Consider the following 20,201-nt stretch of genomic DNA (forward strand, 5'->3'; position numbering starts at 1 on the left):
TTCTCAACCATACGCTGAGCCTTTAGAAATGAGATAACCCTGCCAGGAACATAGTCTAAAGCACCTCTCCACTCTATCCGTGGTAAGCCTGGCATAGACAACGTCACAATCTTGGCATGACAGTCGATAATAACATGATAGGGAGACAACCACTTAGTACCTATAATAATTTTAAACTCTACCATACTGAGCAACAATAGATCGACTCCGGTCTTAAAACCACCAAGAACAACTAAACACGACTGATACACACGGTCAACAACAATAAAATCTCCTATAGGTGTGGACACATAGACAGGAGAACTCAAAGAATCACGGGATACAACCAACTATGGAGCAAAATAAGACGACACATAGAAATAAGTTGAGCCTAGATAAAATAAGACTGTTGCATCTCTATGACAGACCAGAACAATACCTGTGATGATTGAGTCAGATGCAACTGCCTCCGTCCTAGCAGGAAGAGCATAATATCTGGCCTGGCCTCCCCCTTTAGGGCGACCTTTACCTGCTCGACCTCCACCTCTAGTTGGCTATGTAGGTAGAGTGGCAACTGGTGAGACGACCATGGACTGAGAAGCCCGAGGACCCAATGGAACACGCGGAGCCTGAGTAGTCGTTAGAGGTGCACTCCTCCTAAGTCTGGGGCAATTCCTCACTATATGACGAGTGTCACCACACTCAAAACAAGCTCTTAGAGGACATGGCTATTGTGGCTAGCTCGGGCCTGATCGGCTGGACTGACCACTAAAAGCACCCCGTGCAGGAGGTGCACTAGACAATGGTGGTGCATAATAGGGAGCCTGAGGCCTAGGAGTGGGCGAAATACTGCTGGAGGTTGGAAGTGCTGAATGGACAGGGCGACTCACATAGCCCCTACCATGACAAGATGCAACTGGGGCACGGGTACCACTATATATGCTAGAATCTCAAGGCCTATTGGCCTCCATCTCCTCTCTCTCTCTCTCCAGAGTCCATATACCCTTCAATCTCCTAGCGATACCTACTACCTGCCGGTATATGATGTCCATCTCCAACTCTCGGGCCATGCTAAATCTAATACCGGGGTTGAGCCTCTCGATAAATCGACAGACTCGCTCTCTAATAGTAGCAACCAAGGCTGGTGCATACTTAGACAAATCACTGAACCGGACCGTATACTCCAACACGGTCATAGATCCCTCACGCAACTGTTCAAACTCTGTGCGCCATGCATCTCTGAGACTCTAGGGAACAAACTCCCTCAAGAACATATTTGAGAACTGAACCCAAGTGAGTGAAGCTGCCTCAACCGGACTACCCAACTCATATGCTCGACACCACTGATAAGCCGCTCCCTTAAGTTGGAACGTAGTGAACGCAACTCCACTAAACTCCACAATACCCATAGTACAGAGGATAAAGTGTCACTCCTCAAGAAAACCCTGTGCATCCTTTGAATCCAAGCCGCTGAAAGTAATAGGGTGGTACTTCTTGTACGTCTCGAGCCTGAGCAGCTCCCTCTTAGAAATTGCTGCCCTAACCTCGGGCTGAATTGGGGCGACCGACTGCACTGGTATGACCTCTGGGACCTAGTCAACCTGGACCCACTGCTCTGGGGTACGGGCGGCGGGAGTTTGTGCTCCTCCCTTGGCCTGAGATGTGGGAGGAGCAAGTGGGATCAATCCTGCCTGAGCTAAAGCGTCGAACATGCGCAGAAATTGAGGGAGAGTGTCTTGGAGTGTTGGTGCCTGCCCTCCAACTGGAATACTGGTGGCTCCTCTGTAGCAGCTCGTGCGGGTGCTCTGGCTGCACTACGTGGACGTCCTCGGCCTCTACCCCGACCCTGGCCTCTCGCGACTCTAACAGGGGGCGCGGGTGTCTGGTCATCTGATCCGGCTGTGCGTGTCCTCACCATCTGTGAGAGAATAGAAAGACAGAAGTTTAGAATCCCAAAGTCAACAATTTTGCACGATAAGCAATCAAAGAAGTGAAGCTCTTCCTAACAGTTCCATAGCCTCCCAAAGATAAGTATAGATGTCTCCGTACCGATCCGCGAGACTCTACTACACCTGCTTGTGACTCATAACACCTCCGTACATACCAACTTGTCACGACCCCAATTTCCCCTCCGTAGGATATTGTGATGGCACCTAGTCTCTAGACTAGGTAAGCCTAAACAACATGCAAGTGTTCTATCACTATTTGGGTCAACGAATAAAAGTAGAGAAAATGAATGGTACATAAGGAATGATCCTGTTATATCTCGCATTTTCGTACGTTAAAGTTTCATCTTCAGTTAATTGACGTAGACTCGGGGGTGTGATTTTCTTGAGGTTATAAGCATTTATGCTATTTATAACAAGCAATAAATAAGTGCCGTAAAAGATAAAAGGTAAACGAATCAAAGAAAATGAGTTTCGTTGAAGGTTGTTGATTTGAGATAAAATACGGTACGAGCCATAATACCCGGTATTTATGGACTAGTGTCATACAAGGTACTACATGACCATGATAGTAAGGTGTACAAGGTATGTTAAAAGTGAGTAGTATTTTAAGTAAGTTGAGATAATTCTTAATTATATGGGTAATTGGTTAATTATTGGGTAACGGGATATTACCTAATTAACTAATGAATTATGGGATAAAGATTAAAACCCCTCACCCCCACGTGACAGCAAGCCACTACCAAAATATATGACTCTTAGTCATTATGGGTTATGTGGCAAAAATCAAAGATTAAGGGGCGTGGTTAATACACCACATGGAGTGGGCCCCACACCAATTCAAACATAAGGCCTTTTTAATTCAAAGAAAGATACATATCTTTCAACAAGTCAAAAATAGCAAAGACTCTATGTATGGTACAATCTGAAACAACGTGATCTTCAACAAGTAAGGTACGAATCTTCAATAATTCAAACAAAGATTTCATAGCATCTTAAGCAACGTGAGATTTTGTAATTTTAAGAGAGTACGGTGCAATCCTTCTCAAGAATATCATACGGATTTTCTCCTACTTCAGGTATGTCAAGGCTAAACCCTTCCTTCATTTTGGTATGATCTCGTAATTACATGTATTTGATAACGAGGCATAAAGAGAAGTTCATACTCCTGAATTTATATACATTATCCTAGTCTCATAAATTATAGTATTCTCCTTATCGGGACTTCATATTTAATTAAGTATTGTCTTCTTCCAGTCAAGAGAGCAGAGAGCCTATATATACAGTATTACAATATTTTCATTACCATCGAGCTATAATCGATGGGCAGGCCCCTATTGGGCAACCTCTGATCAGATGGTAAGTTATACACCAAGTCTACTGTGGCCGAGCGCCTATGAGCGAGCCCAGAATGGCCGAGATACAAAGCCTAGTATGGCCGAGCACCTATGAGTGAGCCTACTACGGCAGAGCAGTTACACGTTCCAAGCCTTATAGGGCCGGGCATTTATTTTACTTACTATATTGAGAGAGTTGAGTCAGTATCAACAGGTAAGTATATCTCCAGATTATCTTTGACTCTCAGTTACTTTCAGTTATTATATTATCAGTTCAGTTTCATCTTTCAGTTATTCTGTTGCCTTACATACTCGGTACAGTATTTCGTACTAAAGTCCCTTTTTATGGGGATGCTGCATTTCATCCGTGTAGGTTCAGACAGATAGGCGGGTAAACCTTCTCAGTAGGTGTTGCCTGAGTTCAGCTTTATCGGTAAGCTCCACGTCCTTCGGAGTTGACGAGTCTAGGAGTTTTGTGTACATCTTGTGTATATATGTATATAGGTTATGAGTAGGTCAGGGCCCTATTTCGATCATGGTACATCCATCAGTAGAGTCTTGTAGACATATACTGTAAGTTAGTCAGTATGTTGGGCTTGTAGGCCTTGTATGTATATTTTGTTGGTTTGTCAGTTGTAGTAGTTATGACGGCCTTGCTGGTGAGGCACCGGGTGCCGGTCTCGCCCCCAAAGTTCGGGGCGTGACAAAAGTGGTATCAGAGCAGTTCTGTCCTAGGAAGTCTACAAGCCGTGTCTAGTAGGGTCTTATTTATAGATGTGTGGTGCACCACATTATATAAGCAGGGGACTACAGGGCATTTAGGAGTTGGTTACCGTTCTTTCAAATCTAAATCGTGATGTAGAACTGAGTTATAGGAAATTTGAGTTAAACTTACGTGTTGGCATTTGCATGCACAGATGACGGTAAGATTTATTTATTACTTCTTTATTTTTCTTGAATTATAATAGCTAGTCTTATTTATTTAATATAATTGCTATATTGCAGGTTCATACCTAATCATGAGACTACAAAATAATCACAGAAGCACTTGGTCGGTTGTATAATACACCGTATGCGACTTGGAGTGATTTTTCACCGGAGCTCGTGAAGCAGATTTTCAACCAATTTAAGGTTTTAATATAATTCTTATATATTTGAGTGTTATATTAATAATATTTTCACCTAATGTTATACACTTTATTTTCAGATTAAGTTTGCATAGGAGGACCGGCACAACAGTGTAATTCTTACAAATTTTGAGTTTAAATGCCGTAAGAGACTAACCAATTCCTTCTGTTTTGCTCGGAAGAAAAACAAGAAGCCTTTAGGGGTTCTACCGCATTTATGGGAGGATCTACTGAGGAAGTGGGACAATGAGTATTTCGGGAAGAAGAGTTATCAGGGAAAAAAGGCACGAGCATCTAAGAAGGGTGGCTCCTTGCATTGTGTGGGTTCAAGAAGCATATGGACTACGAGAAGACTACTAGTAATTCCTTAAAGCATTTAAATCTAACTTTATCGAAGTATATTTATATAAAATTAGTTAACAGGTTTTACTATATTTGTAGAAAAACATATGGGAGGAAGTTGACTCACGATGAGTTCTTCATGGAGACTCACATCTGGAAGAAGAAGGCATCGATAGATCCAAGTAGATGGGTCGAGGACCGGGCGGAGACTACATATGTAAGTTTCATAACTACTATAACTTGAAATTAATATTTATAATATTATATAGTTAATAATTTTCTATCTTCTAAATAAAGGGTCGCTAAAAGAGTACTGTGGAGGAGTACAGTCAGAGATTGCCACCGAATGAGCAGGGCGACCCACCTTCCATTTCAGACGAAGAAGCGCAATAGATATAGTTGGATGATATCGGTGGTCATAAAAAGGGGATAGCATACGGTCTTCCATAGAGATTATTTCGGCGCTACAGAGCTGGATTGCAAGGAATAGGGACTTTAGCCTAGGGCGAGGCACTTGATAGATCGACTCTCTCGGCTATGGAGAAGAAGATCGCAAAGCTGTCAACAGAGTTTGAAGAGGCAAATGCTAGAGAAGAAGAGAGATATCAACAATTTGATAGCCTTCAAGGTCAGCTAAAAAAGAGAGACAAATAATTTAATACCCTTCAAGGTCTGTTGGCCAATCTTCTTGCTAGTGGGGCGTTCCCGATTCCCCGGTCTCGTGAGTCTTCCCCAGATACTACTCCTTCTCATCGTGATCCTTCTCACCGTGCCGATAATAAAGTTTCTAGTAGTGAAGATGAAGTAGTACAAGAATGATGTTTGTATTATATTTAAAGTTTTAACTTGTGAAAAAGTTTAGTTGAATGATGTTAATATAGTTATAACTTGTGAAGATGATATTGTTGTTAATATAATTTATAATTTAGTTGAATAATGTTAATATAGTTTTAACTTCTAATATGTTTGTATAGTTTAGTTGAATGATGTTATAATTGTTATTGTTGTTATTGTTTTAGAAATTGTTATTGGTTGAATGGAAGCAATGTAATGCTGCTATTATAAGTTGTTATTGGCAGGCGGTGCAGCTGTAAAACAATAATATTCTGTCAAATGTTTACCCAAAAAACCGACCGCATACCGACCGAAGTCAGTCGGAAATATTAAAATTAAATTTCCAGAAATTTAACATTACCGACTGATTGCGGTCGGTATCGGATAAATAATTTTCAGGATTTAAATTACCAACCAAAATCGGTCGGAATTTGGGTTTTTAAATTTAATATATTTTAATAATACCGACCTATTTCAGTCGAAAATATATAATTATTAAAAAATAAAAAATTACAATATCGACCGATATCAGTCGCTTATGTAAAATATAATTAAAAATTATTTTCTAGAATACCGACCGAATTCGGTCGGTATTTTTAATTTTTCAATAACTTGTGTCAGATTATTTGGTGAAAGTTTGGTTGAATTAACCGACCATCTTCGGTCGAAAATTGCGACCGTCTTCGATCGCCACATGTTAGCACCACTGTTTTTTCGACGAATTGAAGTCGGTCGATTTTCCTTGAATTTTCGGTCGGTATTCTTGAACGCTTTTTGACAGTTTTATAGTAGTTGTCATTGCTAAATTGAAAGCAATTTAGCGTACACATAGACTGAGAATGATTGCTTTCTAAAATCGGTTTACAAACTTCCAATGGCTACTGCAAGTCAGAGAATTTTTTCCCATGTAAAGTTGATGATATCGTCATTTTCAAGACTAGTTCTTGAATATTTAGCGGTATGAAATAGACAGCAACTTGCACAGTCTATTTGCAGAATGTTTAGAGTTTTAAAAAAGTTTATAAGTAATTGCTTGGGATGGTGGAAGCCTCTTCTTGATCACCGGCTGTGATCGATGGTGATGGCTTCCTTCTTAAGTAAAGATAGAAAATAAGACAAGAGGGGCATAAATGATTAATTCGCAAAGTCAAGGGACAAATAATCACTTTTACCCTTTTTTCCACATTGTGGAAATTAAAAATAGAAAACTATCTCTGCTATAAATGAAGGACATATATAATAGGTTTAATCCTTTTTGAAATAAACTTTTAACAAATGATATGAATGACTAGTTTTCACCAGACTAATTTGGACATATTCCTCTGTACAAAATAATTGTGAGTGTTTTGGAGTGGCCTAAACTTATAAATTTTTGGTACTACTAAACTTATTTTCAACTTGACAAAAGAAATTTTTCTTAGAAAACTATTATACATAGGGATAGGGGAAAGGAAAATAAGAAGGAGAATTACAAAGTGTGGAATCAAACCCTTACTAATAAGGTAAAAATTTAAGTCGCTAACCAACTGAGCTACTAAAAATTTTCAGTGAAAAAATAAATTAGGAGTAAACATTCAAGTAGCCAACCAACAGAGCTATTAAGATTCCAGGCAAAACAATAAAAAATATGACTAATTTCCGGAGATCAAAAAGCTATAAATATTTACTGTACAAAGAAATTTCCAACCCCTTGCCATTCTAGATTTTCGTTTATTCCGGTAGACGAAATGTGAAAGCATGACGCCGTCAGTGTCCCCTCAAGTTTGAGTTTGGTTTATATGGAAAGGAAAACTTTACAAATGTTCTTGCTTTTTATTAGGAGTATTTGAATTTTCATAGGAGTGGATAGCTACATCATTGGGGGAAAAAGGAGAGGAGAAAGATAGCACCGCATGTTCATCTACTTAAACTTAAAATAAGAGCAAGACTGTGATTTTTGTTTTCCTGGTAATATTGTGGGTTGAAAATTGGCTCGTGAATAGTGGAAGAGGCTGAGCAATAACCATTAGTTATACCTCAAATTACCAATATATATTTTTCCTTTTATGCAACGAATATGTACATTCCCCTACCTAAAATTAAATCTATCACTATATTTTTCTTTTGTTGGATGTGAAATTTGTAGTGTCCGGAGACTTCTCATCAAAATTTGTGTATTTATTGGGGTTAATTTCACTTATGGTCATTAAACTATCTTTTAATTTCACTAAAGTCATATAATTATTTTTTGTCACTTAAAAGTAACTAAACTTTATCATTGTCACTTAAAAGTCATTTTGCTTCAAACCCCGGCCATAAATATGACATGACATTAAATTTTATGATAAAAATCCAAAATACTATTGTAGAGCAGAGTTAGCTTCAGTAGAGTTATAAAATGACTCAGATGGGGCATACAAACAAGATAAGAATTTTCTAGCATAGATTATTTTAGTATAGAATAACTATGAATGTGTTGTGACAGAAAAGACAAAACTTTATAGTATATGATAATCATTTTAAACTAATGTGGAATTAATATTTTTTTTATCGAAACTCATTTGGATTATGGATCAAATCACATTAAAGGATAAATGGATCTAAAATGGGCATGACCCATATTAGCTTATGTGGCATTTATTTTTGGATTTTTATCATAAAATTTAATGCCATGTCATATTTATGATAGGGGTTTGAGACAAAATGACTTTTAAGTGACAATGATAAAGTTTAGTTATTTTAAGTGACAAAAAATAATTATATGAATTTAATAAAATTGAAAGATAATTCAATGATAATCGTGAAATTAACCCTAATCTATTGGGGTTACAACTTTTATGCATACTCAAACAAAAATTATGTTCTTTACACGCTATTTTAAAAAGTTATTGGAAAAAGGTTAAGGTCACCTAGAGATAATGCGTCTTTTTCGCTAGTTGGAAAAAGCTGTTGAGGAAAACAAGGCATAGCAAAAAGGAAAGTCGAAACAGAATAACATGCATACACACTACATGCAAACAATAAACAGAGTTTAATCCCTTTGGCATTTTCTGATCTTAGGAATATCTCTGACACAACATTCTCCTTTTTTGAACTTTACCACTCAATCTCATTTGGGTTTTGCTCAGAATCCAAGATCTTGATTGATGTCCCTTTTCATTTTGACATCTTTTCCTTTCTCTTGTTCTCCTAAACCAGCTGATAAAACCATTTCGTTTGCACAATAACATCAACAACACGTTCCAATCCGAAACTAATTGGACATGATCTCAAATTAGTTGGGGTCGGTCATATCAATGTTTATATTCATTTCATTCAATTTTGTCATCAAAGAAACATCTCAAGGAATCTTTTGTTTTTTCAACCATCTCAAGGAATTGAATACCAAAAGATTCTGATCAGTCTTATAGGCTGCAAAAAATGGGAGGTTGTTTCAGCAAGAACAAATATGGACAACCGGATGGTAAAAGGTATAGGCCAAGAAGAGGAGCAAATGCTGCATATCAACCTTATCAACATTATCAGCATCCAGTTTATTATCATCGAAACTATCAAAGACCACCTCAAGAAAGGCAATATAAGCCCCCCCATTCACAACAACAGGTACAGCAAGTTCCTGTGAAAAATTCACAACCCCATTTTCAAGAACAAGATACCATTTTGGGGAAGCCATTTGAGGATATTAAAGCACATTACACACTCAGGCAAGAATTGGGTAGGGGTCAATATGGTGTAATTTACCATTGTACTGAGATTTCAACAGGGCAGGCTTATGCTTGCAAGTCAATATTGAAGAGGAAGCTTGTGAGTAAGAAAGATAAGGAGGATATTAAGAGGGAGATTCAAATTATGCAGCATTTGAGTGGACAACCAAATATAGTGGAATTCAAGGGTGCTTATGAGGACAAGTATTCAGTGCACCTTGTAATGGAACTTTGTGCCGGAGGGGAGTTGTTTGATAAAATTATTGCCAGGGGATATTACTCTGAGAAGGATGCTGCTGATATTATCAGACAGATTGTGAATGTTGTCTATATTTGCCATTTTATGGGTGTTATGCATAGGGATCTCAAGCCTGAGAATTTCTTATTGACTAGTAAGGATGAAAGTGCAATGCTAAAAGCAACTGATTTTGGACTTTCTGTCTTCATTGAAGAAGGTGATATTCTTGCCCCTCTCACTCTTTTAATTTGTGGATTCAAGTCATATACTAGTGTAAAGATTTTTTACACAATTGGAATTGGTATAGCTTTAACTGTAATACTAGGTTAGTTGCTAATTTTGCTGGATTACCAATTAATGCTTATCATAGAGATTTACTTGTAATTCTTTTGTAAGTGACCTGAATGTGTAAAAACATATAACCAGCGTCTGAGCATAAACTTAAACACTTTAATTATCATAGTTTAGACTTTTTAATAAATTATTTGTTTAACATTAGGTATTATTTTGCGTGCTTCACAGCCTTATAGTGCTACTAGCTTTTGACTGTCAATGTACAATGACAAGGTCATTTAGGTCCAGGCATCTAAGCGAAAAACGATTTTCAAAAGGTTAAGTTTTGACACATGTACAAGCTAAAATGCTTTCAGAAGAACAACCAAAGGTTAAATCGAAATGCATTTTAAGTGCTATGCCTGAAAAAGAGTGGAATACATTTGCTGCAGTTTGCTCTCCTGGCTCTTATACACTGAAGAGGAATGTTTGTGCTGTAATCTGTATCACTACAGAATGCATGTAAAATCAGAGTTTTATCATTCACCTAACTTGCAGCTGTTGTAGGTAGGATTCCATGAGACCTTTTTCACCAAGAGTACCAGTTAATTTGAAAGCATTTCATGAGTTACAATTTCACCTGACATGTTAAACAATATGTATGTTACAAGATCGCCAAAGTGGTTAGCACAGAGCACTTGTCCAATATGCGTCATGTAATGGAAAAAAAGCATTTCACCAAACTTTTCAGAACACCTTAATGAGATTATTCAATAAGGCACTTATGCTGTGAAATACGACTACTTTGTTTCTTCTACAATTAGGTAACTTTGCAGAGGCAAGTATTTTGAGGATAATTCCATGTATAGAACAAGAATAGTGGTTCACTTTTAGAGCTGTAAAGAAACTGATGGAAGACTCGTTTATGGAAATCAATGGCACAACAATAACTTCTTTTTGAAAAGAAAAAAAAAGATCTGTCCAACATTATGTCTAAGTGAATGGCAAAATGAAAAGGCCTTTTCTTTTTTCTCTTTTCAACAGGCAATGTTCGATCCATAACAGAAAAAGGAGATAAACCTTCATAGACAACGTATATGCAGGAAATAGCAAAATCCGTTTGGCGCATTATGTGATAAGAAAATTAACAAGTCAAGGAAGAGTGAGGATAAATTAAGTCCAAAAGTTCATGATCTGAAAGTACTGAGGGAAGCACTCCCTTTACTAGACATGAAATTATATGAAGTATCGGCTATTCTGATCCCAGAATGATTAATTACAATTTACGAATTCATAAGGAGGACTAATACTTTTACAGATTGCTATAAGACTTATTAGCTACAACATTGCATGATGTCAGCCAACAAGTTATCCTTGGATGGGTTTGATATTTATATAGCAACTTGAATTAGTGGCTTTGCAAAACATTAAATAAATGATTAAACTTTTGAAGTTAATGTTCGTATGTAATATAAACCTCATATATCATAGGTAGTTATATAATATGTATTACTTCATATCACATTCCCAACCTCCTTCCCCATATATTACCTCTTTTCTCTTTATAGAATAACTAATAGGTGTACTACATAGGAAATGCTCTTCTCTCTCCATAAACCACTGAAACCTGCTTCTCTCATAAAAGATCTGTTACGTGCCAGTATTTTGTTCTTAAAGCATTTATTAAACCATTCTTCACTTAAACTATCCTTGTTTCCTCCACCCTGTTTTTTAGGATCTACACAATTCAAATTTATGTTTCATTTATTTATTTCAGGTAAGGTGTATCGCGATATAGTTGGTAGTGCATACTACGTAGCTCCTGAAGTATTGAGGCGTAGTTATGGAAAGGAAGCGGATGTATGGAGTGCAGGTGTTATTTTGTATATTCTACTTAGTGGTGTACCTCCATTTTGGGATGGTAAGGACAGAGATAAAAGCATAATAAGATGCTGTACTTGGTGTTATTTTATGCACTTTCTCTTTTAACATGTCTTGCCCAATCTTTTCAGAAACTGAAAAGGGAATATTCCATGCTATACTAAAAGGAGAAATTGACTTCCAGAGTGATCCATGGCCATCTATATCAAATAGTGCCAAGGACCTTGTTCGAAAAATGCTAACACAGGATGCAAAAAACAGAATCACATCAGCAGAAGTTCTCGGTATCTCTCTCTTTCATTTTGTGTAATCAAAAGTTATAACATGATCTTCTCATTTTATATAGTACTTGATCAATGTGGTTTCATATAGTCATGGAGAGAAACATTGGTATTTTGGTCCATAGTGTGACAATATATAATATATTGCCAGAGCACTATTAAGGGGATTAAGTATGAGACAGATCCTGTACTTGGTATATGCAATTAAAGGCAAGCTGGAGTTGTGTTTAGTCTTTCCGTAAGAGTTCATGTTTGGCACTTATTAGACAATACTTCCTGTTTTCTTCACAAAACATAGGATAACAATCTGTTAGTCACTTTGTTTCAATTTATGCATCTTAATTTCCTCTTTAGTCTGTTTTAAAAAGAATGTCACTTTCTATATTTAGTAACTCTTTAATTCCAATATCTCACATGATTCTTTTTTGATTACTCAAAGTTTCAAAATGGTGGATAATAGTACATCGAGGTTGTCTTACACTTTGTCCTACATTATGATGCTTTAGTGAGTACTGCTTGCCTTTTTGGTGTCTTCTCGATATATGATTTAGGGGTTTGGGGGCTTCACTTGCTTGGAGCTTTTTTAATATGCTGGAACTAAACTGCGCGCCCTGATTGATATACTTTGTGCTTGCTTCTACAGAACATCCATGGCTTCGAAGTGGAGAAGCATCAGACAAGCCTATAGACAGTGCAGTGCTCTCCAGAATGAAGCAGTTCAGGGCAATGAACAAGCTCAAGAAACTCGCATTGAAGGTAGAGTCTAATATTGCAATTATTATTTCTATATGAAAAGTGGTTAAATATTGTCTGAAGATTGCTGCCACTTAGAATGTCTCTTTGACCTTCATCAGTGTTTCTTCAGCAGTAAAAGTGAGATGTAGCATTTTCTAGAGACTTGATCTAGGAAGTATAAGTTATAACTACAATCAAGCTGATGTTTCATCTCCTTAAGAAAGTTGTCACACAATTGGTTAAATTTTCTTTACTAAATAAGAAACTGTAGCATCAACTGATTCTTTCCTTCGCAAGATGTTTTTTGGGGCTGCGCCAGGTCTGAGTTGATGTATTCTTTTCCTTCACAAGATGTCTGTATATCAAACAAATGATTTCATATCAAAGGTGGAGAAATTACTGTTTTTGTAGTTGGCTCACATGTAATTGGTTACGTAACTAGGCAATGAAAGATTCTGTAGATATCGGCTGTTTCCATTTCCCCTCATGGTTTTCAAATTTCAACCTCCTGATATTCCGTTATTCGGAATTCCCCAGGTCATTGCAGAAAATTTATCTGAAGAAGAAATTAAGGGTCTGAAAGCTATGTTTGCAAACATGGATACAGACAACAGTGGGACAATCACTTATGAAGAATTAAAATCAGGATTGGCTCGCCTTGGATCAAAGCTTTCAGAGGTTGAAGTTAAGCAACTTATGGAAGCTGTAAGTATGATGCATTTGACTAGATTTATCTGTTTATTTTGGCTTCCTGTCAGATTTGTTACTCCTTTTTCTCCTGTTTATGGTTCTATATTTCAGGCTGATGTGGATGGAAATGGAACAATTGACTACATCGAGTTTGTTACTGCAACAATGCATAGACATCGGCTTGAAAGGGATGACCATCTGTTTAAAGCTTTTCAGTATTTTGACACGGACCATAGCGGGTGAGTCCACAAAAGTGATCATAATTTCTGTGTTGCTCGCTTCCGGCTAAGTGTAGCCTATACTAAATCTTGGTTGTATAGCATAATTTTCCCAGATGCCAATATAGATCAGTTAGGATAATTTTGGTAGGAGGAAATTGAAAAACAGATTTCACGCTGTTATTGAGTGCTTATATTATGATGAATATGGGAGACGTTTCCCTGCATGTGGTTCATGGGTGGAGTTGGGTGCTGTTTCACGCTGAGTCCTTTTACTGTTGAACCTTGGAGCCTATGCTCTATGGGTTAATTGAACCCTGTATTTTCGATGAGAAACATACATATATATATGAGAAAAAACCAGTAAAATTTGAACAAATATTAAATTTTGGACCCATAATTTCAAAAGTAGAATGAGTTCAGTGTTAGAATCTTAAAGATTGAACCCATCAAGTTTAAATTCAGAATGTGACTCTAGTGTAACTCTATTAGTACGACCATGGATGGGATTGGCCATTGGTTGGTGGTTGATATTATTTACAGGTAGGGGGGCATGCTTCTATATGAGTTAGTGCTTTTCTGATATCTAGGTTGTTATTACTGCAATCGTACCCCTCACCCCAGTATCAATGAGACCTCATTGTGTCATTTAACATATGGTAGTCCCCATAAAGAAGCCAATAGAGGGATGATATTCATATCTAGCCACCAAGTTCCGCAAGCCAATGGACCCCCATTGAGTAATATGTTCCACATTTGACATTTCTATGAGTAGTTTATTGCATGCATGGGTTAGCATTCGTAGTTATAGCCTATGGAATCTCAAACTGTTAAATGTGCATATTAATCATCCTCCTGATTCAACAGCTAGCCTCCATAAGTATTTTTGACATATTGAGCCCTCTCTGGTGCATTTTGGGAGCTTTCTATTGCTTTCTCAACTTTTACGAAAATCTTCTCCCAAAATATTCATGATTTCTTTCCTCGACAAGTGAAGTTTCTATGCTTGTTGAGCGACCTTTAATCCCCCCAAAAAAAAAGAAGAATAAAAGAAAAATCCTATCGATGAAGCCCTGAGTTAAAGAGGAAAAAAGTCCCATTCCATGAATAACAAGTCAGTAGGGCTCTTCTATAGCTAAATAGGGTGAACATAAATGATCTGTTTCATGAATAACAAGTTAAAGAATACCTACTCTACAGATTAGGTAGGATCTGTCTTAGGCATTATCTTTTCACATATCATTCCTTTGATATGTTTACTTCTTTATTTTTGTTAATGTGGTTCAGCTTCATCACAAAAGATGAATTGGAAAGTGCTATGAAGGAGTACGGTATGGGTGATGAGGCCACCATAAAGGATATTATAGCAGAGGTGGACACAGACCATGTAAGTAGTTTCAGATACAATGTTTAACATTTGTAGCTCTACTATGATGCTACTGGATTTTCCTTATACTCTTTCACTTAAACAGGACGGTAGGATCAATTATGAGGAGTTCTGTGCGATGATGAGGAGTGGAACACAACCACAAGAGAAAAAAATTTAGTTCCTTCAAACAGTAACCTTGCAAGCAAGAGAAGATTCTGAAAAGGCGGACGAGGTATTCTTGATGTACTTGTTATACCTGGTATCTCCAATCTTTTTTTTACTTTGGAAAGCAGTGGAGTACAGGAAGCATTTTGGTGTACATCCAATTTAAAGCAGAATATCTGATAAAATCCATATATTTATAATTTATATTCCTTTCATCCCAAAAAGAACGAAAATATTACTATTTGAGAAATTCAAACTGTTTTTCTTTTATTATAATTTTTCCAAATACACTTAAAAATTTTAACAATAAGAAATTGTGATTTATAGTACTTAAGAAATCACTATCTGAATATATTACAATAGTTAGATGTGTTGATCTTGAACACTGTATCGTCCTTCCATTTTTTGTCACAGAGGGAGTAGTTTCTTTTTCATGAACAGATCCAGTTGTAATTGGTGCATTCTGTTATAATTTGTTATGAACGTATGAAACCTTCTTACTTGGTTTATAATAAAACAAAGAACCTGATCATCTTTTATGTTTCTGAAGCTACTCAAAGTCCTGGAAATTTAAAATGAACATGTGAAGGGGATGAAAAGTGTATGTCCGTCGAGGAACTTAATTATTGTAAGTAGGTTAACTTAGTGCTCCGGTAAAGTTGAATGATTAGCACTCCATTAGATCTACTTTTAATTAATTTCAACCAGGGAACTGGATGGTTTTCATAGCCACTATACCAACTAGCCAGTTATCTTGTAAAAGATTTATACTGATGGGTTGGTGACCTTTCTGAATATGTAGTGTTCTGGTCTTAGGAGCAATTCAACCTATAATTAACTAGCTTGTGAGCGTATTATTGTTATGTTTCTATATATGACATTACTCTTGAACTAAGAACTCGCTCAAGGGAGACATAATTTGTTCCCATCTCTCCATTCTTTTAATGTATAGTATAGCACCTGTCTAATAGTGTCTTTGCCTCTTAACTGTCTGCATTAAGTCTTGATGGTGTCAGATGATTTCGACTTCCCTTTCCCCTCTACTATATTCAACTCAGGTACTTGTAATAGCACTCAAGGGCATAATCTAATGATTGAGGAAATGGGAATGAAAGGTTTGAACTTTAGTAGAAGCAAAAGAAAAAATGTGATTTCCTATCATTTGTTTAGCCTTGTGGATAGCACTATCCGGGACCTGTGCTGGTATTATGATGCATGTACCAGTGAAATAGCTGCATGTTGACTTAGACACCATTATTATAAAATAAAATTAAAAAAAAAAATCCCGCTGCTTAGCTTGTAATTAATGTAGCTCTTCTGTCACTCCATCTAACTCTTTCCATTACTATCAGTTTTAGCAGCCCTGATGTCCAATGACGACATTGATGTAGATAAAAATCTTTAGTATGGAAAAATTCATATTTACCTTTGAAAGGAATCTTTTCTTTATTTTTCCATGAATTTCTCAAAATATTTGAGGCCCCTGGAGTGGAGTGTTTTTGTTTCAGTTTTACCTTTCCTCAAAGGATGTTTCTTTTTCATGCGACTCCAATATAAAGTTAATGGGATCATGCTCGTATCTTTATGATAAAGAGAGAAGAGAGAAAGACAACAAACGCCTGGGAATGCAATAAACGTTGTCAGCACTACTTCCAAAAACTATCTTAAACTAGTCATACTTACTTGCACTTAAAATAAACTCCAACTGGGAAACATTACCACCTTATTTCTATATTCTCATTGTCCTCTCCCCAGTACTTCTTTCATACTTACTATCACTGCTTCTTCCATCCTTTCTTTAGCCGAGGATCTATCGGAAACAGTCTATCTGCTCTTCCAGGGTAAAGGTAAGGCTCCGTACATCCAAACCCCAATTAGGGGATTACACTAAGTTGTTGTAGTTGTTGTCCTCTCCCTTACAATTTACATATACAAATGTAAAAGGAGAAGAGGAGGGAGTAATAATGAGTACAAGTAATATCAAAAGCAAGTTCCTATAGTGGAGCTTATTGGCAAGATTGCACTGCTGTCTGATCTCACCCTTTGTGCCAGTGAGAGGGTTGTTCTCAGAAAGAATAGTGATGGCTCTTGAAAAGTAGTTTTAGTTCTTTGCCATTTTCTTTACATAGGGCCTGGTCCTTTTGTCCACAGCTGATTGGGGGTCCACCAACATCAATCCCTTGTTGTCCAATAAGTTCCTGTAGTAGTTGTCTCGCTTCATGGGTGTGCCTCTGTCGTTTCTCACATACTGCACGGCCTTTGGATCAAGGATTGGGTCTGGACATTTCTTGAGCTTGTGGGGTACATGTTGAGGGTTGAGTTGAGGGTCCACTTCGGGATATAAACAGCAGGGGCGGCTCAAACACATATGTGGCCTAAAGACAAAGTTTAATGTGACGCCTAAAATTTTAAAAGAAAGTTATGATGTATATTTTTATTTGAAGTCTATTTTTTTATCTCTTCGAGATGCAAAGTTGTTTATAATCGATTTCATATATTCCTTTTCAATTGATAATATACCCAACTCATTTTATTTATCTTGAGACAATGTTAATCCTAAGGCAAAAGTCTTACTTGGAATAACATTAGAGCCGGCCCTGGTAAACGGTGAACCAACTTAATACAATGTGTTCTTTCCACGCTGTGAGCACCTGCAAGAGAAATGAGAGATAATTAACTTTGATCTTTTTTCTCCCTTTTTAATAATTGATCCAAGAACTAAAGTCTTTACGCCAGCCAACTACGTGACCAGGAGGTCAAGGATTCAAACCGTAAAAATAATATTTTGCAGAAATGCAAGATAAGGCTGCACGTAATTTGGTTTGCCTCTTCTGGGGACCTCACGCATGGCGGGGGGAGGGGGGGGGGGGGGGGGTTCAAGAAATTCAGGTAGAGTGGTATGTGTATGCCTAGCAAGGCAACAACTCCAGGTATGTTAATTCCAATTTTGGAAAATCTCTCAAAGTACAAAGCTCATGCTTTCATTGTGGTCTGGGAGGTGTTGCCCAAGAATATCTGCTCTGCTCCTCCTGCATCAATAGATTCAGCTGAACCCATTGATTTCGATAAGAACTATGTATACATACTGCGAATAGGAATACAATTAAAATGCATACATATAATATGATCATTCTTAAGATCCTGAATTCCCCTCCAATAACAGTAGGTAACAAACACTATGCATTCTATGCTAAAAAGGTAATAAAAGCCACTTTAGAGATGCAAAACGAGAAATTAAGAAATATCTGGACCTGTTATCTTCATATAAACCAAGTAAAATGGGGGTCTTCAGCTTTAAAGTAGGAAAACAAGCCCATTCAAAAAACATTCAGAGTTGGAGAACTTCAAGCCTAAACATGACTATGAACACTGACTAGGTTGTAGTAGTAAACATATATAGTGGTGTGACATTCAGAAGGAAATTAACACAGTAAGGAAAATAAATATCTTGAGCTTGTGGGCATGTGTCTCTGTAATAATCCTTAACAAGGCCAGGATTATTATCCTGCTTCTCCTCTGCAAAAGCAGAAAGAGCTGAAAATAATAGAACAGCAAAGAGGGGAGCTTTGGTTTGGAAGCCATTGTGTTTTTACCACTGCACTCAAACTAAGAGAGATTAAGAGGTCAGTGACCTTGATATTTCGATGATCCTTAACTACTTTTTAAATAAGTAATAAGACTGACAGTAAAGGATAGACCTTTTTTCCCATTTTCCAATTAAAAACGTCAAGTCATCAAGCATTTACACAATATAAATGCCTATTTGTTTACTGAATCCAAGTAGTAATAGAAAAAGAAAAACTTCCCAGTAAAAGGGGAAGAAAATAATATAAATGTCGTAGTTTTCTTCCAAATAATCCGGACAAACAAAATTTCTTTAAAATAAAATGACTTCTTTAGTGGATGGAAGTATGAAAACAAGTTCTATAAGTGTCATTCCGTGCTCATTGTCTCCTTCCCACCCCCAAACACCCTCATCCACTACTTCAACCCCGTCTGTCCCCGCCAGCCCCCACCTTTACGTTGCCCCTGCCCCCACCCCACCCCACCGGCCACCTCCACTCTAATTTCCGACTCCATAGTGTTTGACTAGATAATATATAACGGTTCTTGGGATAATATTTTCAATTTGTTTTTCAAAATTCAGAACATAAATAAGAAAATTACTTAATTTTTTTTCATACCAAACACACCCTAGTTCTTAAATGTTTTCTTTTTTTCTTTTTCCCTGTTAAAAAGGTTTAATTACACGATTACAATATACATGTAGGAATGTAAGATTGAATCGGAAATTTGCATGAAAGAGGCAATTTGCATATCCAAAACATAAGGAGAAGTACGGTTAGAAATTGCTTATACCGTATCGGGTTGCATCAGTGGACTATCAAAAGTAACAAGAGCATCATTAATAGGTACAATTGATTGCACATGAAAATTGGTGGACACGTCCATATCTCTATTGGAGACAATGTATGTCATTAGGAAAAATTCCTTCAATTTTCTTTATAACCACGCGCTAGTTGTAGATTAAATAAAACGTTTTAATTAATGGCATTATTAAGAAGATAAGTTAATAACAGGCAATATGAACTCTTTTTTCCAAAATACAACTATCTTAAAAATTGATTGTAGAAACTTGGGCTCACCCAAACTTCAGAGGGGGCACCTTCAAACTTCAATTGAATTTTTGGCTAAAAGACACACAGACACACGTGTGTGTAATAATAATAGAATCCTTTGCTATTTTTCAATTGTTTTCTTGATTACTTCAGTTTACCTTTGCTAATACTTGGGATGAACAAGAATTGCGCTTTGAATTTCATTATAGTTTGTAGGTGAATGATCACACAAGCTTTTTCATGTATGCATTTAAGTTATGAATACCGTCATGTACGGAATTCTTTATATTATCAAGTCATCCAAAATACAGGTAAACCTCCTTAAAATCAGGAAATCTTGAAAATAAAATAAATTCCTTCATGTATTACTATTAACTGCACAATAATTTATATTTTGTTATTCATCACATAATAATAGTCCATTTATTATTATTATTATTATTATTATTATTATTATGTACAATTAATTTGTAGACCAAACAGC

General features: G+C 36.8%; 1 protein-coding gene and 1 pseudogene across 2 annotated transcripts; one reads left to right on the forward strand and one right to left on the reverse strand.

The window, feature by feature from the left end:
- The first annotated feature begins 8,531 nt into the window (after positions 1 to 8,531).
- LOC107767341 (calcium-dependent protein kinase-like) lies at positions 8,532 to 15,619 on the forward strand. Of its 2 annotated transcripts, XM_016586313.2 has the most exons (8): positions 8,532 to 9,703; positions 11,537 to 11,680; positions 11,772 to 11,924; positions 12,565 to 12,677; positions 13,194 to 13,361; positions 13,458 to 13,585; positions 14,852 to 14,951; positions 15,037 to 15,619. In XM_016586313.2, exons 1-8 carry the CDS (start codon positions 8,965 to 8,967, stop codon positions 15,109 to 15,111), a joined length of 1,620 nt encoding a protein of 539 aa, XP_016441799.2. In that variant the 5' UTR covers positions 8,532 to 8,964; the 3' UTR covers positions 15,112 to 15,619. The 2 variants fall into 2 exon arrangements, with proteins under 2 accessions (XP_016441799.2, XP_075090328.1); XM_075234227.1 differs by having other exon boundaries at positions 8,819 to 9,703; positions 13,194 to 13,585; positions 15,037 to 15,249.
- A 1,225-nt stretch (positions 15,620 to 16,844) lies between these two features.
- On the reverse strand, positions 16,845 to 19,921 carry LOC107767342 (peroxidase 42-like; annotated as a pseudogene).
- Between the last annotated feature and the right edge of the window lie 280 nt (positions 19,922 to 20,201).

This window comes from Nicotiana tabacum, chromosome 17 (genome assembly GCF_000715075.1).
Source record: "Nicotiana tabacum cultivar K326 chromosome 17, ASM71507v2, whole genome shotgun sequence".
NCBI lineage: Eukaryota > Viridiplantae > Streptophyta > Magnoliopsida > Solanales > Solanaceae > Nicotiana > Nicotiana tabacum.

Coding starts and splice junctions, on each gene's coding strand:
- LOC107767341 (XM_075234227.1), top strand. CDS start 8,965: ATGGGAGGTTGTTTCAGCAAGAACAAATATGGACAACCGGATGGTAAA. Junction 9,704..11,536: donor TTCTGTCTTCATTGAAGAAG/GTGATATTCTTG, acceptor TATTTATTTCAG/GTAAGGTGTATCGCGATATA. Junction 14,952..15,036: donor CAGAGGTGGACACAGACCAT/GTAAGTAGTTTC, acceptor TCACTTAAACAG/GACGGTAGGATCAATTATGA.